The sequence below is a fragment of the Medicago truncatula genome, chromosome 5, assembly GCF_003473485.1.
Source record: "Medicago truncatula cultivar Jemalong A17 chromosome 5, MtrunA17r5.0-ANR, whole genome shotgun sequence".
NCBI lineage: Eukaryota > Viridiplantae > Streptophyta > Magnoliopsida > Fabales > Fabaceae > Medicago > Medicago truncatula.
The window spans coordinates 13,553,837-13,578,644 of record NC_053046.1 but is presented as its reverse complement, the minus strand read 5'-3'; the positions used below and the strand labels follow the sequence as shown (position 1 = coordinate 13,578,644).

Here is a 24,808-nt window from a genome sequence, read left to right as displayed (position 1 = left end):
GCCAAACAAAAAAAAGTACAGCAACTAATGCCAAAATCTGATGAAAGTGCAAGGTCCAGCGACACATTTAAACCTACATTATAAGTTCGTTCTGACCAATGTGGATTAATAGATGTCTAGTAGTTCAACTCCTATTTTTAAGTGAGGATTGTTTATGGATAATCTAAAAGAATCTCGATCATCGTCCTATGAATCTTGAGATGTGTCTTGACCTTTATGAACACATAGACTCGATGCACACACTTTTTATTATAAAAAGTACCTTTGTTTTATAATGTGGTTACAATTAACATTACAAATCCAATAGATGTTCATGTGCTATAAAACAACGATCCTAAGCAAGGTTGTTAAAATTGTGAATTAATTTGTGGAATGGTATGATTGACTCCGATATAAATTTGAAAAGGAAACGAGATTGCTTGGTTGTATTTGCAATGACTCGGTAAACTTAGTAAATTCGTAAGGAACTTTTTAACAAGGTTTTTTTTTTTTTTTTTTTTTACATTTGGTTTATTTTGTTCTTTACACACACATATATATATATATTAATTTAAATTATGGTAGGTCTCACATTTTAAAAATCGATTCAACTTAATCTAATAGGAGAGTAGGTGTTGATGAGATTGTTGAAAAGAGGTCGATAATTTTTTTACTTTCTACTTTAATTTAAATCGATTAGTATTTTCTCCATACCAAATTATTTATATAAAAAAACACTCAAATTTATATTAGATGTAAAAGATTATAGTTACATCTAATTATTACACTATTACGTCATTTTCTTACAACAAGTTCATAAAATAATTTTATAAATATGTATCTTGTAGTATGTAATTGAATGCATATTATTTTTAAAAAGCATTAACATTGTTTGTCAAAAAAGTATCTACGGTTCTACACCTGCTCAAAAAAAAAAAAAAACATCTACACGTAAGTAGACATGCACCTTAATGGCAAATGAAGTGTAGTTCGTGACATCTACCGTAACAAACGCACCTGCAAAGTGGAGACTTGCGTGGCCAAATAGTGACAATAAATAAAGAGTCATAAATAAATAATCTTATGGGTTGGGGTATATGCATTTAGAATGAGGATTTAACAAAACACATTTTTTACTTCTCTAATGTTATCGTGGTACGGTTGAAACACTTTTAAAAAAAACATCACTAACAATTAGAATATTCAACAAGCACTCATAAAAAAATGTGAGGTATTATGCCAACAAAAAAAGATATATTGTTTTTTTCTATAGAAAAAAAAATATGAAGACACACATACGATAATGCGAATATTGAAAGAATTGCAAAAATATGGAGACAATTGAGTCATATAAATTGAAATAATAGGCTCGTATTTAAAATAGCCTTTTCTATTAGTTTTGACTTTTTTTTACAATCTTTGAATCTAACTCGATTGTCACCTTAGTTGCTCCGAGCTCAATTGTTCAATGAACAATATATTAGAGGCTTAGTTCATAATCACAACTTAAACGATCAAACTTAAGGGAATGATTTGTTTGTTTTTAGTAAGGAAAAAGTGACAATACTAATTAGGGACATATGTCTCTTGGGGTCATGGGGGGAGACAGTAGTTGGTTGAAGACAGTAGACAATAGTTGAGTTTGTTACCACTGTGCTTGTACTGTTGACTAGCAGCATCATTGTACATTGGCGGGTGAAAGCACCTCCTTCTCCATGTGTTTGATATTTTTACTTTAGTTAGTGAAATCATTTTTCTTCTTTTTATAGTATTGAGAATCATAAAGTAGCACATGTAACATGTAGTCATGAACCAATATCAATGTGTTCCAACCACGTTAAGTCTTTATACTCAAATCACTGTCTTATATACGATAACAATTAGACGGTGATCCACATATCATTTCTAGATCTAAGTATCCGTCGAACTATCTTAAAATCGAAAATTGTTGTTCACACATGATGATGATAATTTTGGGTTTTCATTTTCTTCGGTAGTTAACTGTCGAGGTTTTCCTCAGGAGTTAACTGCAGCCGGTTTTATTTTTCCTCGGCAGTTAACTACAGAGGGGGTATTTTGATATTTTACTGGTGTTTCTCAACCCTATAACATGTGTGAAAATCAATTTTCCTTAGAATCTCACATTCCCTACACCTTGCAAGTAAAAGGCCTCTAGTAAGTGGGTATATTCTCTATTCTAGTTAAATCATTGGCTCTCTTAAAATTATCTCTTACTTGAGAGTCGGAGTCCTTACATATACACCGCATCCTCAAAGAGTATCGTGAGTGTCCTCCATCATATTCAATCAACGACAATCGTCGTCCTCAGTCCACTCCGGATCAATATACAAAAGTTTTGAGAATGATTGATGTCATTTAGATAATTACCAATACTCCCTCCGGTTCTATTTATAAGAACAATTTGACTTAGATTCATTGAGTAATGTATGTTGTTTAGAATATAGATCAAATACATCATTTATGCAATTAATTAAAAAAGTCAAATGTTTCTTATAAATATGACCGGATGAAGTATATATTTTTTTTTTGGTACTGACCAGGGTTGGACCCCATACCTTGCATATTTGATGTATTGTCCAACCAACTGAGTTAAGCTCACGATGACACTGGATGAAGTATATAATACTAAGCATAATGCTATGTATAGCGAATTTAAAATCACGATGGATTCAAGAATGACATGATAGAATAATCACCCTTAGATTTCAGTCTTATTTATTAATGTTTTATAAAAAAAAATACATAACACCCTTAAATAATAACATTAATTTCGGAACAATTTCTTGATAAAATCTTTCTTAATATATAACATTGCTCTAATACTAATGCTAATAGTAATTATAGCTATATATTATATAAAAAAAAATAAAAAAAAATAGCTATTGACAATCAACAATCGCACTTTGTTTCAGACCTAGATTTTGCTATTATCCTACAATCGTTCCGGAAAGTTACATGAAGACTAGAATATTTGTGTAACATGCTCTCTTTTTTGGGTGAAATCACACCCATTTTACATGATGTTTCTCCGTGCAATGCGATTTGAACATTGATTTTTTTTATTATTATTATTTTTTTAATTTTTTTTGGCTTTCGCACCGGTTTCCGACACACCAAAGGTGATCGATTAATCTGGCTCATGCGTAGAGGCATGCGCACTGGCCAAGTGTTGTTCCCCCTGATAATCGAATCCGGTATTCCCTAGATACGTCCTTGGAAGGAGCTCCTTGCCACATTAATTAATATGTGAGCGTGCATGAACAAGACTTGAGTTTCTTATTGATCAAGACTCCGTATATTCCTTAAGTACGTACATTGGCATGCTTGTAAATGCATGGTGACATGTTTGTTTTACTTTTAACTTTTCAATTTAATTTATTAATTTGTCAAAAGAATTTAATTTAATAATTATTTATAGCAATTTTGTCTTTGTCTGGTTGAACTAAGGACGTGCTCCTTGAATTGTACCCGCAAACTTTGCACCAAAAAAAAGGGAAAAAAAACTCACTATACCAAAACCAGCATTGAGAAAAATTAATTAAGGAGTTAAGAACCAATAGAGAAAGTAAAAAATGAAGCTGATATCATATCCACTCTAACGGTGTGTTTGGTTATGTCACTATCGCACGCAAGAAATTAAGAGCTTAAATTAAGGGCATGGAACACCCTTGGTTAATTTGGTGAACCAAACCCCGTTCGTGTTGATTTAATTAAGTTATGAATATGAATATAAATTATATTATAACCCCACCACCACTATACGTACCAACCTCACCAAGTCACCCATGTCACTTTGGTTAGGGAAGTTGGCTTAACTAAATTCTATTGATGTAATTAAAGCATAAGTCAAATTAGTGGCATAACATAACGATATGTGGGGACCGTAAATTTTATAGTAATATGGTTCAATAAAAGTGCAACTTCAAACTGAACCAACAAAGATATCCAACTTCACTGCCTAGTTTTTGACTGGTTTTGTTAATCAAAATTCAAGGTGGGGCTACCAACTTAACGAGATATACATGGATTACATAAAAGATCTTTAGGGGATGATAACAATGAGGGTTAGTTATGCAACTATAATGGATTTGTTCCATATCGTTAAGATCTAATAATAAAGCAGTTGGATAATATGATATAAAGCAATTGAAAGTTTGTCTACTGTTATTAGGAATCATGAGAAATATCATTTATTCATATATAAACTACATTAGTGTAAATTTACATTTTTTGTTAGAATGATTTTTTTATTTTTTTTACTCTAGGATTGATGTTCATGTTTACTGTTTTATTCTTCTGTTGAATTTCTCATTTAAAGGTTAGAATTCTTGCAATAGTATAGTATAGCAAGAATTAGCGGTTATTTTTCTGTTACAAACGTAATATTCAAACCGGTGGGTCGGTTAATTGACCAAAATAAAATAATTATGATATGCATTCTCAATACACGATTTAGTATTTCATTTGTAAAAAACATCATTCTCGAAAATTAGCATTACTTTCGCCTATAATTATAAGATTCTTTTGAATTTTTTTATCCCTTTTTATAAGACCATTTTAAATTTTAATGTGTATTAATTATTCTTTACCATTACCATTCCATGTTACATACTTTTCTGCAATATCTAATAAATATTCTTCTTAACAGATATAATAAATACTTCATAAAAACATTAAATAATTTTTTCTCCTAAAAAAATAAACATGTAAAGCAATAGCAATTATCAATAAAATTAGTTCGAGAATCAACTTTCTTAATTCTCAAGTTATATATTTAAGGACGGAGGTGGTATAATCTTAGTAACAAATAGGATAGCAATACTTCATTGAAAAACTAAAAATGAGCACAACCACAAAAAAATATTTACATAGTAAGAGGTTGCTTGTGGTTTGTGTGGCTGGTACAAATAATTTCTGGTTTGTTCGAAGTGGCTACTTTCACCGTCTTCCTATGAAGAAAGTAATACTCCCTCCATCTCAAATCGTATGTCGTTTTAGGGAAAAAAATTTGTCCCAAATTGTATGTCGCTTTACAATACCAATGCAACTTTAATGTTATTTTTTCTATTATAACTTTAACTATTTATTACTCTCTTATTTCAATTCTTTCATTTATTTTTCCCATATTATTTATTAAGGACAATTTTGTAAAACAACTCATAATATCTCTTTTCCACACAATATTAATTGCATTTTTTAATATGTGTAAAATGCCCAAAACATCATACAATTTGGGACGAATGGAGTATATTGGTTAGATTTAAATCACCAAAACCCAAAAGGAAATACTCAATTGATGTAACCTGGTTCATTATAGTCACAAACTACAAAGTGTTAGGAAATAGCAGGATGAAGAAGAAAAATAAATACAATTACTGCACAAGAATATAATGTGAAAACTCTCTAACTCTCACCTCCAATGTCCTAATACACCCACACTCTCACAAAATTAATATTTAAACTAGGGTCCTGCTAACCGGTGCCTCCGGGGCACGGGTTAAGCATACCATAAAAGAGAATTATTACCATAAAAGGAAACTGTTTCTGACTTTATTATCAATTAATTACACAATTTCAATGCATTAACTACTATATAATTTCCTTTTTCATATCCTTAACCAGTGCTCCGGGGGCACCGGTTAGCATTTCCCTTTAAACTAAGTCAAATATAAGCTTAAAGTGTTGTGCATCTGATAACAAAGAACCAAAGTTCAATATATAACATTGGTCTTCCCCTTGCTTCACTAAACTAAGCGATGTGGAACATAATCACTAATAACTAATATTTTTTAACCTCCTTCTTTATTCAAGAAACTTGACAATCAAACCCAATACAAAGTTCATTACCCATAGAAAAACAATGATTCTAGGCCAGAGTTGTGTGATTAAAATTTAATACTCTTTATGGGTTGGTTTAGTGGGTTAAATTTAGGATCTTGTAATGTGATTCTCTCTAGATCTTAGGTTCCAATCCTCCATATATTAATAATTTTTGTGTTGGATCAGTCCATATAGACCAATAATCTCACTTTAATCAGAACATCACTAATATACTATTGAATTGGTTCCCAAACAAAAATACAATTGTATTAGTGTTTTTTCCTTGAATCTGAATATATAACAAAACCAAAAACATTACATACCACACTTGAAGAAATGATCTCCCACAACATCGTCATCCTATTGATAAAAAAATACATAATTGGCCTTATTAAATAAGTGCAGCTTCAATATGATAAAAGTCAAAGGACAGTTGATTATACTATAATAATCACACCAAGTATCAAATATATCAAAACATATACTCCCTCCGTCCCTAATTATAAGACCTTTTTATTAAAATCACGGAAATTAAGAAAGCGGATATTTGTATTAAAGTTGTTTGTAATCACTATTGTTTTTACAATTTTATCCTTAAGAGAGAGTTAGTTTATGTTTTCCATATGCTACTTATTGCTGATTGAAGAAAAAGATGTATAATAAATAGGGGTATATATGTAAAGAAATAATTAATGTAGTTGGAAATAACAAAGGGGTCTTATAAAAAGGGACAAAAAAAATTCTCAAAAGGATCTTATAATTAGAGACGGAGGGAGTAGTTAAACATAAAAATACAAGAGCTTTCTAAATGAATATCATTCGTACACCGATGAGGAGGCTTCCACAAAGAAGAATGTATTATCTAAACACTCATGATGTTTACTTGCAAGTAACAAACTTCTAGTATTTAAATTGAAACCATTTTAAAGAAGTTAGAAGCAAAGATCTATTTCAAATCTCATCAAAAAGTTCAGGGTGTGACTTGTGTGAACAAGCTCATGCAAGTGGTGCATGCATTCCGACAAGTTTGGAATTATCAGACGAGCATGTAAAATACTTGGGTTGCATATGCAAGAAATCTGAGGAATCCATACCAGAGTAATCTAAGGTGGCAACAACCTCACCCAATTTAGCTGGGTTATCATGACGAACTTGAGGATACAAGGTAAAGCATATCCTCTAAATACCTTGTATTCTCTAAAACTCTTTTTGATTGACTCAAATCACTATTAAAATGATTGAAAAACATACTAAAATAACGTAAGATAACATGTCATCACAATATTCAAATTCCAAATATAATCTTATTTCAGTGGACAACACTTTTTTCCCCGTGATTTTACATAGGGTATATCCACTAAAAATAATCTTATTTGAGACGTGATTAATACCAAATATGAATATCTCATTATTATGAATGTCTCATTAGTCGAAATTTGAATATAGATCCATCGAGTTGTGACAACTCTCCTACAATGCCCCTCATTTATGACTAGACTATTTCACACCTTTCACACACACAAAAGGTTAATTCAAATTGATTTCCCTAAAATAAAAAAACAATTTATTTCTCTCTTTTATAGGTAGAATCTAAGCTCACGATTAAGATATTTACTTCCTAACAAACTTCTTTTTCTGTCGAAACTTCTTAAACCAAGAAGTATAATTGGCAATGGAAGAAGAAAAAAAATGTATACATTCTTTAACATGGCCAATTATTATTAATCTCTACAATTCCTTATGATCCCACCCGACTCAATAGATTTACCTTTGCAATTCCAGAATATCCAATTCACATCAATTGAAGGATTTTAAAAGATTTTTTACGACAAAAGTTATTTATGGCATAAAAGGACAAAAATGAAATAACAATACTAAATCACAAAACTCCATACTATAGCACGAAACTCAATCTGGGCCACCACCATACCCAAATTTACCTAAACACAAGTAAATTGGACACGTGAAATGTTGATGAACAAATACAAAAGAGACAACACAATGATTAAGACCTCTAAAAACACAATGATTAAGTCATTAACAAAATTATTTACACGTTGTTTTAACTTAATTTCAAATAAACATTTAATCTTTACTTATTTTGGTGGTCTCTTAACTTTTTTTGTCCATTTATATTTAGATATGAACTAAAAGAACCAAAATTATGAGAAAAAATAAATAATCAAATCGTTATTTTTTGTAATAAAATCAAATTATCATATGAAATCAAGTTAAGGAAACATAAATGTACTTTTACCTAAATAATTTTATGAGGCTACTTCGATGGGTTAAGTCCATAGAGAACTTGCTTTGACTTTAAACGGGACCCCCGCAAGTGGGCGGTGGGATTGATCCCCTCGGATTAATCGATTCTTGGATCGGATACCGAATTTTAAAATATTAAAAAAGAACAAATTTATGAGACTACTTTCTCCATCCTCACTATCATTTTATAAGTTTAAAAAACAATCAATTTTTTTGGTGGTAAAAAACAATCAAATTTTTCACGTCCAAATACATACTTATTTTTATGATCTTCATACACACTTATAAAAATATGAGAAGTTTTTAGTAGGAGAATTAAAGGGAAAAATTCACATCTTATGGGCTAGTAGACCTTATATATTGAATTAAATCTTGGAAGTTGTTGTAGGAGGAACCACCAGGACTCACACTCTTGGATGCCAACTTAGCTATATCCATTGCTGATCTAACAAACTCCTCCTTCCTATTCACCATAACATCATTCACCATATTCTCCACAACCTTCCTATCACAAACATCTTTCATATCCAACCCAAGTTTCCAAACATCACTCACAAACCTACTATTAATTTGTTGATCAGCAAAATAAGGCCAACATATCATAGGCACACCACAAACCACACTCTCCAAAGTAGAATTCCATCCACTATGTGTCAAAAAGGCACCAATTGCTTTGTGTGACAAAACTTCCTCTTGTGGAACCCACCCCACAATCATCCCTTTCTCTTTAGTAGTCCCTTCCTCAAGCTCCTTCAATAGTCCTTTTTCTTGTACCATGTTTGGCCTAATCACCCACAAAAATGGTTTTTTGCTATTCAATAAACCGTGCCAAATCTCAATGATTTCTTCTCCCTTCATTGGGGTGATGCTACCAAAGCTAACATATACAACCGATTTCAACGGTTGAGATTCAAGCCATGTCATGCAAGTTCTATCCACTTCGAAGAAATTGCTCTTGGAGGAGGAGGACGATGACGATGATGTTTTTTTTGTGGTGTTGAGGTGGTGGTGAAGAGGGCCAATGGTGTAGAGTTTAGGGGCATGAAGACGAATTTGAGAGAGAGCTGGGGATTCTAGATTCTCGAACGTGTTGAGTATTAGTGCATTGCCTTTAAGTGATTGTTGGGTCAGAAGTGCAGCCTTGTCTAATATGGTATCACTATCATCCATTTTACGGAAACTTGGAAGATCTCTACATCGAAGCAAGTTTTCCATGCCTGGCACGTTTCTTATGATGCGATCCATGTCCTCATCTCCTATAAATTAAACAAGAACACTCGTATAACTCATTTTATTTGAATAAATATACAATCATATTATTTGCATCAGTCGCATTTATTCACATTTTGTCACTATCAACTCTATAATGTATCATTCGTTCATCTATAACACCTTCTGTTAGAAGTGTTTCTTATTCAGCATGCACCAATGTGTAGCAAAATTCATCTATAACAAAAGTTACAAAAAAAAAGTTACAGAGAAAAATTAAATACATTTTGTTGCGTTAGAAGAAACCTAAAACAAAAATACCTAGTTAATTCAAAGGTTGCATGTGTCTATATAAAAAAGGGTTAAATAAGTAAATAGTCCTCTGAAATATACTAACATTTGATTTTAGTTTTCCTAAAATATTATTTTGGCTTTTGTTCCCTCTAAAAATTTTCATGTATGAAATTAGTCCATGCTCTAGTGTAATACTCAATGTAGAGCAAAAACTAATTTCATAGATGAAATTTTTTAGAGAGACCAAAAGTCTAAAGAATATTTTAGAGGAACTAAAATCAAATGTTTGTATATTTAAAGGGACCATTTATTTATTTAATCCTAAAAAAAAATATGTGAAACTATTTTTACTTTTCTACCTAGACTAGATGACAATAGTCATTAAAAACTTACATAAATGGATAAGCTATGGTTCAAACTCCGCATTTTTGTTAGTTTAGTTAGGATTTGGCTAACACTATCTAACTATTTAGTTAAAGGAAAAGTAAAGAGGCATATGTTTATCCATGATAAAATGAAATAATTCAACAATATAATAACCGATTCAGATTATCCACTACTGCTTCACCTACTAGATCCCTAAGATGGTGTTTTGAGTGGAACATTTTTTACTCAATTATTTTGGCAAAAGAAATAATAATCAAGAACCAAGTGAAAATTATAAAGAAAAAAAAAATCTGTTAATTAAAACTCTAAGAGCAGTTTCAGTGTTATAATACCTTTAATGGGAAGCTCATTGCACTCCAAGAGCTTTGGAACAGATAAATAAGCCCAAAAGCAACAAGCACTAATAGTACGAAAATGAATCAATTGTATCCCAAACTCAGCAGCCAAATCAGTAGCAAGATCACCAAATATTCCATCCAAAATAATGCAACTTATTTTCTCGGAGACAATTATATCTTTCAACAAAGGCTTACCATACAAACTCAGTGACAAAATTACATCACCTACCTTTTCTCCAAATCCAGGATGTTTCTCCTCACTGTGAAAATCAGAGATGGTCTTGAATTGAAGCTTAGGGTAACATTCTAAAAGAGCTTGAATATCATCATTGAATTGTATGAGTCGGTTATGGATGTATTTGGTGTTGAGAAAAGTGATGTAGATGTTTTGAATTGCAAGAAGTTCAGCTAGCTTTAGCATTGGATTTACATGGCCTTGTGCTGGACATGGGAAGATTAGCACATGTGGTAAGGATTTTTTCTTGGGTTGTATATCCATTGATTTTTTTTCAATTTTTCAACAATCTTAGAGATCTATAACAAAAATTGAAAAAGAACTATAAGTTGGGAAGATATTTTTCAATTTTTCAACTCTAAGATTACCCCTTGTGCTATAACATGTTATTGCATCCCGTGAAATAGGAGGTTCGGCTCTCTTTTTAAAATAGGTCATAGTAAAATAAAACGTAATTTTTTTGTATAGCTAAATTTCATTAAAAAAAAAATTAGAATAAGAAGAAGTTCTAAACATGAAAGGAATTAAAAAAAATTAAGTAAAAGAGGTGAAATTTATCTAACGGTGTCGTTTGAATTTGACACTCCTCTGTTGTAGAAAAGGGTAAAACGAATGGTTTATGCGAAGAAAAAAATGATTGTTGTGATTCTTTCAATGAAATAACTTTTCAAATTGACTGATTAAGTGATTATACAAATTAGGGATGGTTTTTTTTTAGGATCCGATTTATGTACAAAAAGGAGAACTAGAGTCTAGAAAAAACTCAAACGTGTACTAAAGAAAGAAAATGATATAACATATATATTTTTTATTTAAGTGGAGGTGGTTATTAGATTTAATTTTTCGTTAGAGGCCCGAAGTATTTGGAGGCCCAGCCTGATTGAGCACTAATATTTTGACCGGTACAAAATATCTTGATGTCTTGTTTATTTTGGCACTAATATTTTGATGTCTTTATTGAACACAAACACGTTTGTATGGTACATGTGGGGAATATGGGTGTTAACTTTTTTCTTCTTCCTATTTTATCAGCTAGTTAAATTATTTTATGTGTAAGAGTTTAACCTACTAACACATAAAATATCTGTTACACTCATGTTACTTTTCTTTTTAACCAATCATATTTTTAATTTTTATATTTTCTCTTCTCTCTTTTATGTACCCCAAATAACTTTTTTCAAAACTAAAAGGAATGCCTTCGTGGTGGCATTTAATTTGGGAAAAGAGACTTCTTTCCCATTATGGGAAAGTCTTTTCTAACCATTGGATCATACAAAGAACACACTATTACAATAGTCTCTCAACACTGAATTCTTATCTTACTATCTTCACTAACCATTAAAATTGCGATTCTTTCCCACCTTTTTCTTCTTATCTTTGTCCTTCTTATGTTCCTTCTCCTCTACATCAGTTTTGTCCTTCTTTTCCTTCTTCTTCTCCTTATCCTTCTTTTCCTTTTTCTCATCATCTTTATCTTCATCCTTATGTTTCTTCTCTTTCTCTACTGAATATATCAGCACTCAAATTGGATATGTTAGCTAAATTCTTCAAACATCTGTCATAAAGATACAAAGTCTAAGATTTTTTTGTACAAACAATCAAATCTGAATTTAAATCCAGATACATCTAATTCTAATTTAATTTGGTGTATTGATGAATGCAGATACTGTATGATGAAAATAGAAGAAAAGTAAGATAAAGGTAACAATAAAAGAAAACATCTAATTTCCATGTTGTTTTGTTTTGATTTTCGAAGGAGAGAAGAGTGTGTTGTTGTTGTTATGTTGATTGTTGATGTTTTGTTGTGATGTTCCATGTCCTTCTGGATTTCCATGTTGATGTTAAGGTTAGAGATGATGTGAAGAAAATATAGTGTGGATAGACTATAATAACAATGGTGGTACTACTCAATCTAATGGTAAAAAAAAGACTTTCCTATGGTGGGAAAGAAGTCTCCTTTCCCAAATTAAATGTCACCTGCCTTCTTTGGTGACACCTCCCATATCCTTGAATTTTATTGGGTATACTACCCAACAACAAATCATTAGAAGCCGTGTCATTTCTTCTTATTTAGTTATTTTTTGAAGAAATTCGTGTTTTGAAGAAGGTAAATCGAAAGGGTTTGAAGAATCACTAACAATCTGATATGGATTATATAATCCAGACCAGGGGTATTTTAGTAAATTTTACATAGTGCACGAGAAGGCAGCAGGATGGGAAAAGTAATAGTCTTTTATATATTTCTAAATAAACACTTTACTCCTGCCGGTCACTATTATAAGCAAAAATTCACTTTTTAAATTCATTCAATAAATGATGTATTTAGTCTATATATGGACCACATACATCATTTATTGAATGAACCTAAAAAGTCAATATTTACTTATAATAGTGACCGGAGGGAATAACTGATAAGAGATTTGTACTTTTGATTGACATCTACTATTAAAAAATACTTTTACACCACTACACAATCGTACATTGCTTATTTTTAAAGTTAAATCTTTACTATTTTGCATCAAAATGGTGATTGATTATGCAGATATTTGCCCCAAAAGTAAATTATGCAAACAATTATAGATTATTGATCAAAATATGTAGTATAGATTCAGGGTTTAAAGAATATAAACTCATAAATTTAAAGTGGTTTGAAAGACTTTATATTTGTGCCACAACTACCCCAATTTTACCTTCACTTTTTACTTAAATCATATTTATTCAAGTAAATTGATAGAATACATCGAAAACAAACATAAATTCAATATCGCTAAAAACAAAAAGGAAACACATACTAACAAACTTTTATCACTCAACTTAATATCATGCAACAACAAAAATGTTCACAAATAATATGATAAATCAAAGTGATTGGAATATTCATGTCTTAAGATATGCAACGTTGACGTCGAACTAAATGAACACCTCAATAAGACAGTAAATCAAATATGACCACACACAGACGACGGACACAATAATGTCGAACATAGACGATGAATTCACACACAAAAATACACAAGAAAAATTTGATAAATATGAAAACCACTTATTTGCATCAAGAGTGAAGAAAATATTGTGCAAATAGGTGATTCTTAACAAAAAAAAATTACTCAAAACCACTCGTCTTCGATAAACTAAAAAGTAATTGGACACAAATGAAATGTTGACAAAAAAAAAAAAAATACAAAAGAGACAAGAAGAGTGATCAAATTATTTTATGAGGATACAGTCTTTGTCCCTCGATGTTTTTGAAGTATGTATTTCAAATACATACTTCTTTTTGTGATGTTGATAGACATAAAAATATGAGAAGTTTTTAGTAGGAGAATTGTAGGGGACACCCCATATTTTATGGGCTAGTAGACCTTATATACTGAATCAAATCTTGGAGGTTGTTGTAGGAGGAACCATCAGGATTTACACTCTTGGAAGCCAAATCCGCCATTTTAGTAGCAGATTTTGAAAACTCCTCCTTCTTGTTCACCATAATATCATTCACCATATTCTCAACAACATTCCTATCACAAACATCTTTCATATCCAATCCAAGCTTCCAAACCTCACTCACAAACCTACTATTAAGCGGTTGATCAGAAAAATAAGGCCAACAAATCATAGGCACACCACAAACCACACTCTCCAAAGTAGAATTCCATCCACTATGTGTCAAAAAAGCACCAATTGCCTTATGTGACAAAACTTCCTCTTGTGGAGCCCACTCCACAATCAAACCTTTCTCCTTACTAGTCCCTTCCTCAAGTTCTTTTATTAGTCTTTTTTCTTGTACCATGTTTGGTCTAATCACCCACAAGAATGCTTTTTTGCTGTTCAACAAACCGTGCCAAAACTCAAGTATTTCTTCTCTCGTCATTGTTGTGGTGCTTCCAAAGCTAACATATACAACTGACTTCAACGGTTGAGATTCGAGCCATGTCATGCAGGTTCTATCCACTTTGAAGAAATTGGAGTTGAAAGATGATGATGTTGTTTTTTTCATGGTATTGAGGTGGTGGTGAAGTGGGCCAATAGTGTAGAGTTTGGGGAAGTGGAGACGAATTTGGGAGAGAATTGGGGACTCTAAATCTTCAAATGTGTTGAGTATTACTGCATTGCCTTTAAGTGATGCTTGGGTTAGTTGTAAAACTTTGTCTAAAATGATATGGTCCATTTTGTTTGATGTACCGAAACGTGGAAGATCTCTACATCGAATTATGTTCTCCATGCCTGGCACGTTTCTTATGATGCGATCCATGTCCTCGTCTCCTATAAATTAAACAGCCAGAACACACGTAAAACTCATTATTTGCATCAATATACGACCAAGGTTTTGAATTGTGGTATGCAATAGTAGATAAGTTTATTAAGTAAAAAAAAGATAGGTGTATGAAATAAGAGGAGCCGTAGCTATGAACAATATGTTACGAACACTCTCTCAATCACCTACTCTTTTATTAGATAAAACTTACGTGGGTCTCATACTTTAGAAATAGATCCCACATATTGTAGTGAAAACCACATAGATTATCAGATAAAATGTTAAAAAGTTCCTGGTTAAGCTCGCATTGGGAGCTTATGAAATATGACATATATAGACGGCTTATGAGTTGAATTAAGTTTTTTTTAAAGAAAGATTGCATAAAGTTATTCTTATTGATTTACCCAATCTCTTTTACACATGCTTATAAGTATATAAGCCCGCGTAAGCTAAGTCAATCCAAACGGATCTATACGTACAAGATGTTCATCTCTAACATTCACTTTAGAAGTGTTTTACATTCATTATGTGCAATGTACTTTAGAAGTGTTTCATATTCATTATGTGCAATGTGTATCAAAATAAGCCAAACACTAATTAAGCAAAAAAAACTCTAAGAGCAGTTTGAGACTACATATATTATATATATACTTTAGCCTTGCATATGTATAATAATTAAATCAAAAATTAAAAAGAAGAAGAAAAAAATTATAATTAAAATTCTAAGAGCAGTTTCAGAGTGGGTAGTATACCTCTAATGGGAATCTCGTTGCAGTCCAAGAGTTTGGGCATACAGAAATAAATCCAGACGGTACTAGCAGCAACAGTACGAAAATGTATCAACTGTATCCCAAATTCAGCAGCCAAATCAGTAGCAAGGTCACCAAAACCTCCATCTAAAATAATGCAACTTATTTTCTCAGAGACAATAATGTCTCTCAAAGAAGGCTTACCATACATATTTATGGAGGAAATTACATCTACAATGTTTTCTCCAAATCCAGGATGCTTCTCCTTATTTTGAAAATCAGAGATGGTCTTGAATTGAAGCTTAGGGTAACATTGTGAAATTGATTTAACATCATCAATATTCAAACTAATGAGTCTGTTGTGGATGTATTCAGTGTTTAGGAATGTTATGTGAAGATTTTGAATTAAAAGAAGTTCAGCTAGCTTGAGCATTGTGTTTACATGGCCTTGTGCTGGACATGGGAAGATTAACACATGCGGTGTTTCCATTTTTCAACAATCTCAATTTTGTGATCTATAGGATAAGATAAGATGCTATTTGGTAGTAGCTTTTTATAGTGTTTGTGATTTTTTTTTTTTTTTTTGTCAAAAAAAGATAAAAAATACTAGTATTATGGATCTTACTGACGAATGTCCTCATGGCAATGGTTAAGGAAACTAAAATGAGCAAATAGTCACTTTAGTCCTTGACTGTGCACCTGCTGTCACATAGGTCCCTGACTCAGGATTAAATACAGTTAAAAAATTATGTTAAGTGATGATGTGGCGCATGGCTTATGCTGACAAGGAGTATGACGTGACATGTCACAGGGACTAAAGTGAAAGTAAAAAATGGTCACTTTAGTCCCTGAACCGAAAATCAATATCCGCAACTTACTGTTAGGTCCCTGACTATGCATACTTACTATTAGTTAGGTCCTTGATAGTAAATACCAAACTTCACCAAGGTCCATGCCAAGTTGTTAGTTTAACAACATGCTACTGCACTAAAGTATCTGTGTTAAATACCCAAATATTACTATAACACTTGTCAAAATGATTCCATAATTGAATACCAAAATTTCACACTAGTCTTTTCTTTCAAGCAAAGGCAAAATCTGACGGTGTAAATGCATTGAAATAATAACTAAACTAACCAGCAGAAGCATTTTGGTTTCAAGACTATCAGAAAATTTATAGAAATACTATCAACAACATACTAAAAAGAAATATAATTAACCGATGTAATTAACAAGATCCTTGTATGCATGCAATGTATTTGGAGAACAACAATATGCTTTGTTCACTCTATTTATATATGAAGTGGTTAGTTATCTAAGGCAATAGGTTGCATCCATAACAAGTAAAACACTATTGCAACCCAGAAAAACCATATTAACGTATGAATATGTGGTTTTTAACAAAACAGAGAGAAAAATGATTATAACATATTAACATTTGCAAATTACCTCTAACAATGTCTCCTTTTCTAGCTAATAATAAATAACCTATGGTTATTAACACTCTGATCCCAGAGTATAGATTAAACTAAAAACCAACAATCAAATAAGAACCAGAGGCATTACAAATACATTACATTGCCCATTTTTCTTATGGTTATTAACCTATGCTTTAATCGTGCACCATTTTTCTTATCTAAATTCACAGCACCGTGAAATTTGAAAGAGATTTCATGGTTACATTACATTGCCCAAGTTTAAGTGTTAGTATTGGCTAACCTACTAACCTAGAGTCAAGATATTTCTTTAGCAAAGTAAGGCATATATTTTGATTGAAAGATAGTTTAAATACTCAATAGTCAAAAAAAATATTCCTTACACTCATGTTACTTTTGTTTTTCTTTTTCGTTGATTTGGTGACGTTTATAGTGGAAGAGTGATTTCATTTTTTCAACATGGGAAACATTTGATCCTTCTATTAAAATATTAACATTAAAATATAGTAGTTATATCAAAGATTTAACATTGAAATAGTCCCTGTAATATACGTGTTCTATGGAAATGGTCTCAATAAAAATATAACATAGTTTCTACCACTAATATTTCATACATATTCTTTCTATTTTTATTTTTTTGAAGGATATTCTTTCTATTTTGGCCGTTCACTTAAACCAAACATGAAAAATTGATGGTGTGTCATTTCCACATTGGAAATTTTGTTTTTTTTTTTTTTAACATATACATGGCACTTTTTTTTCTTGGCAGGAAAATTAAATTAGAAAAAAAAAAAAACAACTTCCTCGTCCCAAATTATAAGGCATTTTAATAATTTCACACAAATTAAGAAGTGTAATTAATTTTTTTTGAAAGAAAGATGCTTATAGCATTTCATTTATAATAAGTTATTCAATACAATCAGGTACATGATAATAAGTAATGTGACTAGCTGATAATGTGGCAACCCCCCGTAAGGTAAGGTTTAGTTCTTTACTTTCCATTTTGTCTCACAAACTTATTCGTTACAAAGAATAGTTTCGACCGGGAATCTTGGCTTATCCCCTTTGTGTTACCAAATCTTTGATTTCACAAAGAATGGTGTCAATCAGAAGTCTCAGCTTCTCCTCTTTGTCTAACCAACAACTTTGATTTCGTGAAGATTGGTGTCGAATGAGAATCTTAGCTTCTCCTTTTTGTCTAACTAGCTCTTTTGATTTCACGATGAATGGTATCATCGGGAGTCTTTGATCTCTTCATATTCACTTGTGCATAAGAATATCCCATATTGAGTTACAAACACCATATCACAACCGAAAATGCCTACTCTTACACTTTTACCTCCAAAAACACCGCCAACTTCTCAAAATATCTTTCAGTATACCACATAAAAAATAAAATTTCAAATTCAATTTCCACAAACCTCCATAAAATTTTCAGATTTGTTGTGTTTCTGCGCTTTTAAAACTGACAATTAAAGATTGAATTCTTTTTTTTAGGGTCAAAATTTGGTTAGCATAAAATTGTAGGCTCAAGGTATAATAATTGTTGGGTATGAGACTTTTCTAGAGGTAATCTTGAAGAACAAAAATACAAAAAAGGACAACCCGGTAATCAAATTATTTATTTTATGGAGCAACTTTCATCAAACATCGTGTTAGAAATATACATTCGAAAAAGATCACCAAATTTTATACATTCAACTACATGCTTCAAAATAGTTTGTGTAAATGTCGAGGAATCATCATATCCAATTTAATCAAGAGAAGCAACCACCTAAATAGTTTAAACATCACTTCTTTATTCGAAGCTTAAGATATTTGATATATGGATCCTATATTTATATATTGTTCAACACTCAAATTTTGATTCAATGTGAAACTCTTATACTCATATATGTTTGACATAATTCTAAAAATAAGAGAAGTTTTTGCTAATGAGGCATGGAAAAAGCAATGCCCTTATTTTACGGGCTAGTAGACCTTATATATTGAATTAAATCTTGGAAGTTGTTGTAGGAGGAACCACCAGGACTCACACTCTTGGATGCCAACTTAGCTATATCCATTGCTGATCTAACAAACTCCTCCTTCCTATTCACCATAACATCATTCACCATATTCTCCACAACCTTCCTATCACAAACATCTTTCATATCCAACCCAAGTTTCCAAACATCACTCACAAACCTACTATTAATTTGTTGATCAGCAAAATAAGGCCAACATATCATAGGCACACCACAAACCACACTTTCCAAAGTTGAATTCCACCCATTATGTGTCAAAAAAGCACCAATTGCCTTATGTGACAAAACTTCCTCTTGTGGGACCCACCCAACAATCAAACCTTTTTCCTTACGAGTCCCTTCCTCAAGCTCACTTAATAATCCTTTTTCTTGTACCATGTTTGGCCTAATCACCCATAAAAACTGTTTTTTGCTATTCAATAAACCATGCCAAATCTCAATTATTTCTTCTCTCTTCATTGGTGTAGTGCTTCCAAAGCTAACATATATAACTGATTTCAATGGTTGAGAGTCAAGCCACGCCATGCAGGTTCTATCCACTTTGAAGAAATTGCTCTTAGAGAAAAAAGATGATGGAAATGATGATTTTTTGGTTGTATTGAGGAGGTGGTGAAGAGGGCCTATGGTGTAGAGTTTAGGGAAGTGAATACGAATTTGGGAGAGGACTGAGGCTTCTAGATCCTCAAATGTGTTGAGTATGAATGCATTTGCTTTAAGTGATTGTTTGGTTCGAAGTGCAACATCATCTAAACGGATATGGTCTTTTTTGTTTTCTCGACAAAAACTTGGAAGATCTCTACAGCGAAGTATGTTTTCCATGCCTGGAATGTTTGTTATGATTCGATCCATGTCTTCGTCTCCTAAAAATTAATTCAACAAATAATCAATTATAGCAATGTTTTTGTTTGTATCGAAATAATTAGGTGCATGAATTACAATTACTAAAATAAAATAAAATAAAATAAATTAGATAATCAATTTTGTTGGGTTAGAAAGAAAAAAAAAATCTAAAAGAAACATGCCAAGTGAATAAGGTCTAGTGTGTGTATGGATTTTTGAATCAATGCAGTTTGATTGCATGGATAAAGTCTTGCATGGACATCGTAGCTAAATCAATATTAGTTGGGCACACATACATGATGATATTAACAAAATTAAAAGAGAATAAAACTAACATTGAAGAGAGAAAGTAACCAAGACTTTAATTTTGGACACACTCACATAAAACTAACAAAATTAAATAAAAAGTATTTAGTCACATCAATTGATATATTATAATTTTATTTTTCTTTAATTTTCTGTGTGTGCCTAAAATTAAAGTATTGGGTATGCGCCAAACCAAAACTTTCGCCATATTTAGACTGTGAAATCTTAATAAGACGATTCTGTTTTTAAATTTGGATTTAAATTGTTTTTAAATCTAAAATTCAAACTTCAGAAGAAGGAAAAAAAAAAGAATACATTTTTCTGTTCAATTATTCTGTCTAAAATTAACATCAACTTTGCAGTGCATATGTAGTTATGTAAGAATAAAATCAATAGAATAGGGAATATTAAAAAGATAAAGAAATTTGATAATTAAATTTCAAAGAGCAGTTTTAGAGTGGATATATATATATACCTCTAATTGGAAGTTCATTGCACTCCAAGAGCTTTGGAACACAGAAATAAGCCCAAAAGCAACAAGAACTAATAGTACGAAAATGAATCAATTGTATTCCAAACTCAGCAGCCAAATCAGTAGCAAGATCACCAAATATTCCATCCAAAATAATGCAACTTATTTTCTCGGAGACAATTATATCTTTCAACAAAGGCTTACCATACAAACTCAGTGACGTAATTACATCACCTATCCTTTCTCCAAATCCAGGATGCTTCTCTTCACTATGAAAATCAGAGATAGTCTTGAATTGAAGCTTAGGGTAACATTCTAAAAGAGCTTGAATATCATCATTGAATTGTATGAGTCGGTTATGGATGTATTTGGTGTTGAGGAAAGTGATGTAGATGTTTTGAATTGCAAGAAGTTCAGCTAGCTTTAGCATTGAATTTACATGGCCTTGTGCTGGACATGGGAAGATTAGCACATGTGGAGAAGATTTTTCCTTAGGTTGTGTTTCCATTTTTCAAAAAATCTTAATTTTGTGACCTATAACTTTCTTGCATATGTAAAATTAATGTTGTGTGGAGTTATATATGTATTAAGGTTGCAAAATTCAAATTGCCGATTCGTGATGAGTTTTGAGTGGTGGATAATGATTGATACTTTGATATGACCGACACATGTTGGTGTCTTTGATGAACACAAACATGGTACATAAATTATTGCAAGCGGTTTTAATTTGGTGGTATATATTAAGGTCTTGTTAACAAGTGTTTTCCGATACTTTTTATAAGTTTTAAAAGAAAATATTTTATAAAAAAATCAATATTTTGATTTCTAATGTATTCATTTAACATATTTTCATAAAAGGTTGTCCTAAGTTATAAAAAAAGTGTCCAGAAATACTCATTTACATTTCTTATACGGCAAATTCTACCGTACACTCAACATATTTGAGTGTACCGGTACATCAAACCTTAAAATTTATAGTTAAATGAGTTGTTTTTTGAAGAAAAATATTATTTTTTATCATTTATGATTATAATGATTAAATCTTATTCAGCAAAAACGTCAGCGAAATAAAATTGAATTTTTTTCGCATATAATAGAGAACTTTGACTATTTTGTACGATAATATGTTAAAATTTTACCATGACTCTTATAAACAATGAATGATGTGTTTTTCTTATGAAATGATGTTTTCTAAGATATAAATGCCGACAAATAACTATTTATTTCATAAAATTGATCGTTAATTTATAGATTTAGGAAGTAAGAGTAACGGTACACCACAATTTACGAGTGTAATGTAGAAGTTCCCTTCTTATACATGTAATTCCAATATTGAGTGGAGAGGGTTTTGTTTCGTTTTTGGAGAGGAAAAACTATGGATACTTCTTTGGTATCTACCTCATGAGCGCAACCTTTGCCTCAATTGATTTTCCATTGCTTTGATTGATCGCTCATTCACTTTCTTCAAGTGGCCTTCAGGTAGTGTTTTTCAATTGGAATTCAAATAGGCCTTTGCCTTCAAATTTTGTCTATCATGATCAATTCAAACAGGTGTGTTGAATTCACGTTCCACTTGTGACATTCACGCACTTGTGAATTGTTTATAATTCAATTTACTAGCCTGGCTCAATAATCTGATTTTGATTGCTCTTCTGGTTCATTGTTTCATCTATTCTCCATATGCTGGTTGTTGCTTTGTGCCCACCAACTGTTTGTGGAATCGTCGCAAGCAGCCCCCATGGCCTACGAGTGCCAATGGCCATATGTTTCTAAAGCCGCACCTACGTCAGCTATGGTGCACCAATCTGTTCCAGCATCAACAATGGACTTGGCAATAATGAAACAACCTGTTTCAGCACCAACAATGTCCTTTGCAGCAGCTCTTGCGGGGAAGACAGTAATTGATGACAAACCCTTCCCTTCTCCAATCATTAAAGGTGGTGCGTTTAGCATCAAAATCTGTCAGGAGGAATACCGTAAGGGAGTAGAAGATTGTCGGAAGGTGTTAAGGGCTCGGTTGACTCTTAACAAAGGAGACAAACCTTATTCTGCATGTGATCTCAGTATTAAAATTGATAAGACTTGGAAGACAATGGCAGAATGGAAAATGGTGCCTCTTGGCAAGGGGTATTATGACTTTCATTTTGACTCGGCGGAGGATTTAAAGAAAATATGGGTAGTAGGCACAGTAAATCTCAAGCCTGGTTTGTTGAGATTTTCACAATGGACCAAAGACTTTAAAATTTTGACGCAGAAACAGACTCATGCTTCGCTTTGGATTCGTTTGGTAGAGCTACCACAAGAGTATTGGCGGGAGAGAACCTTGATGGAAATTGCAAGTGCAGTTGGTACTCCTATATTTATCGACGGACCAACTAGAAATCGTTCCTTTGGTCATTATGCTCGCATTCTAGTGGACATTGATTTATCTAAGAAAGCATATGATGAGGTCCTTGTGGAACGTGATGGTTTTGCGTTCATGGTGGAGGTACAATATGAACGGAGACCTTTGTTTTGCCATCATTGTTACTCCATTGGGCATAATATCACCACTTGTAGATGGTTAAATCCGCAAGCTTCCAAAGAGAAAATGGATCGTGGGAAACAATCGGCCAAAGAAACTCCCCCTAAGCTTAATGGTGAGGGTGCCTCTACTTCGGCTATTGGAGGTAATGGATCGTGGATTCCTATTTCTGTCAATTCCACAGTTACAACCACTTCCAGGACTATGGTCCCAGTCCCTCAAACAACACCGGCTACATCTTCTCAGATTCAAGTCAACATTATTACTCAATCAATTCTGGTTTCTTTACCTGTATTGCCGGTTTTTGACCGTATTGACCGTATTCCGACTGATGAGTTACCTTTGACTAGTACTGTGTTGGAGGAAGTTGTTTCCCTTGTAGTGCACAAGGACGTGCAACCCGTAGAAGTGGGGAGGTCGCATCAGACATCACGGGAGGTGTTGGAGAACCCCAAGATGGCTGACGTTACTAATCCGCTTCTGGATAGTGTGGATCATAATCTTGTGAGTCCGACGGAGCTGGTGGAGAGTCCTAAGGGTTCTAATGAGCGTGATACACACTCATCCCCTCTTGGGCGTGAGGACATACAACCCAACGGAGTGGCACAGACAAATCAAACATCGTGGGAGGTGTTGGAGAACCCCAAGGTCGATGATTTTTCTGAACCACTTCAGGATGGTGTGGTACATGATCATGTGAGCCCACGGGAGCTGGTGGAGAGTCCCGATGGTGCTTGTGAGAGTGTTGCACGACCATCCCCTGTTGAGCATGATGACATGCATGAGGTATATGTTGGTTTCCAAGACCATCACGATATTTCTCTCATTGATCCTCCAATTGTTACACTTGAGAACTCGGATGGGTCTCTGGATGGTATAAATGATGTTCTTGCTGTTTCACAAGCCTTGAAATCGCCTATGGTTACCGAAGCATCAAGTGTGGTTGATGGGGGTATGCCCACGGCAAAGGAACAGAATGTGGTCATTTTGCAAAGACAAGAGGTTCATCCTAGCAAGAATATCCAACATGGTTTAGATTTGTGGGAACGAGTCCGTGCTTATGATGCAAGATCAGCAGCTGAAGCAACTGATGGTTTCATGCCTGTTCTTACACGAAGTCAGAAACAAAAGCTTAAGGTACAACACATCTTATCAAAGCAGCCATCCAAATCCCGTGCACGGGGTGACATTCAATCGTCTGCTCAATGAATTTTCTCTCGAACTCTTCTTCCAGATGAGGTGAAGATTGATTTTTTTTTAGAGACAGATGTGGGTTACCTAATTATAGATTCCCTTAATTTATTTTTGGGTTGTTTTGTTGTATTTCTTTTTCTGTTTTTAGCGGTTTTTTCGGAGGGTTTTGGTATAGTCCCCCTCCTTTTGTATATATCTTTTCCCCCTTTTTTAATAAATTTTTCGAGATTGGCGGCATAGGATGGAGGTATCTCGGGGTACCAATCTAGTTGGAATGTCGATGATGCCTCCTGATGTCTGTCCTCTCTCATTGCTTATCAAAATAAAAAATAAAAAAATATTGAGTGGAGTGGAAATGTTTGCCATTTCCAAATTCACTGCACCGTGATTTTTTTTTAAGGGCAGATTCACTGCACCGTTGAAAGAGGTTCCAAATATCTCCATCTACTTTTATCTTTTG

At 32.7% G+C, this 24,808-nt stretch overlaps 3 protein-coding genes across 4 annotated transcripts; all 3 read right to left on the bottom strand.

Annotated features, from left to right (window-relative positions):
* Positions 1–8,341: 8,341 nt before the first annotated feature.
* Positions 8,342–10,923, bottom strand: LOC11409912 (7-deoxyloganetic acid glucosyltransferase). The gene is made up of 2 exons (XM_003612980.3): positions 10,308–10,923; positions 8,342–9,341 (listed from the first exon to the last, which is right to left on the bottom strand). The coding sequence occupies exons 1-2, from the start codon at positions 10,810–10,812 to the stop codon at positions 8,422–8,424; spliced, it is 1,425 nt and encodes a 474-aa protein (XP_003613028.1). The 5' UTR covers positions 10,813–10,923; the 3' UTR covers positions 8,342–8,421.
* Positions 10,924–13,651: 2,728 nt separating this feature from the next.
* LOC11409911 (7-deoxyloganetic acid glucosyltransferase) lies at positions 13,652–16,065 on the bottom strand. The gene is made up of 2 exons (XM_003612978.4): positions 15,553–16,065; positions 13,652–14,808 (listed from the first exon to the last, which is right to left on the bottom strand). Exons 1-2 carry the CDS (start codon positions 16,037–16,039, stop codon positions 13,895–13,897), a joined length of 1,401 nt encoding a protein of 466 aa, XP_003613026.1. The 5' UTR covers positions 16,040–16,065; the 3' UTR covers positions 13,652–13,894.
* Positions 16,066–18,764: 2,699 nt separating this feature from the next.
* LOC11408593 (7-deoxyloganetic acid glucosyltransferase) lies at positions 18,765–21,220 on the bottom strand. 2 transcript variants are annotated; one of them, XM_003612977.3, is made up of 2 exons: positions 20,634–21,220; positions 18,765–19,872 (listed from the first exon to the last, which is right to left on the bottom strand). In XM_003612977.3, the coding sequence occupies exons 1-2, from the start codon at positions 21,136–21,138 to the stop codon at positions 18,950–18,952; spliced, it is 1,428 nt and encodes a 475-aa protein (XP_003613025.1). In that variant the 5' UTR covers positions 21,139–21,220; the 3' UTR covers positions 18,765–18,949. The 2 variants fall into 2 exon arrangements, with proteins under 2 accessions (XP_003613025.1, XP_039690764.1); XM_039834830.1 differs by having other exon boundaries at positions 20,835–21,218.
* Positions 21,221–24,808: the final 3,588 nt, after the last annotated feature.

Bases quoted from the DNA above. Each gene is read 5' to 3' on its own strand.
- LOC11409911 (XM_003612978.4), bottom strand. From the start codon at position 16,039: ATGGAAACACCGCATGTGTTAATCTTCCCATGTCCAGCACAAGGCCAT. The intron at 14,809-15,552 runs GTATACTACCCA...TTTAATTTATAG, and splicing joins CAACGAGATTCCCATTAGAG to GAGACGAGGACATGGATCGC.
- LOC11408593 (XM_003612977.3), bottom strand. From the start codon at position 21,138: ATGGAAACACAACCTAAGGAAAAATCTTCTCCACATGTGCTAATCTTC. The intron at 19,873-20,633 runs GTATATATATAT...ATTAATTTTTAG, and splicing joins CAATGAACTTCCAATTAGAG to GAGACGAAGACATGGATCGA.
- LOC11409912 (XM_003612980.3), bottom strand. From the start codon at position 10,812: ATGGATATACAACCCAAGAAAAAATCCTTACCACATGTGCTAATCTTC. The intron at 9,342-10,307 runs GTATTATAACAC...TTTAATTTATAG, and splicing joins CAATGAGCTTCCCATTAAAG to GAGATGAGGACATGGATCGC.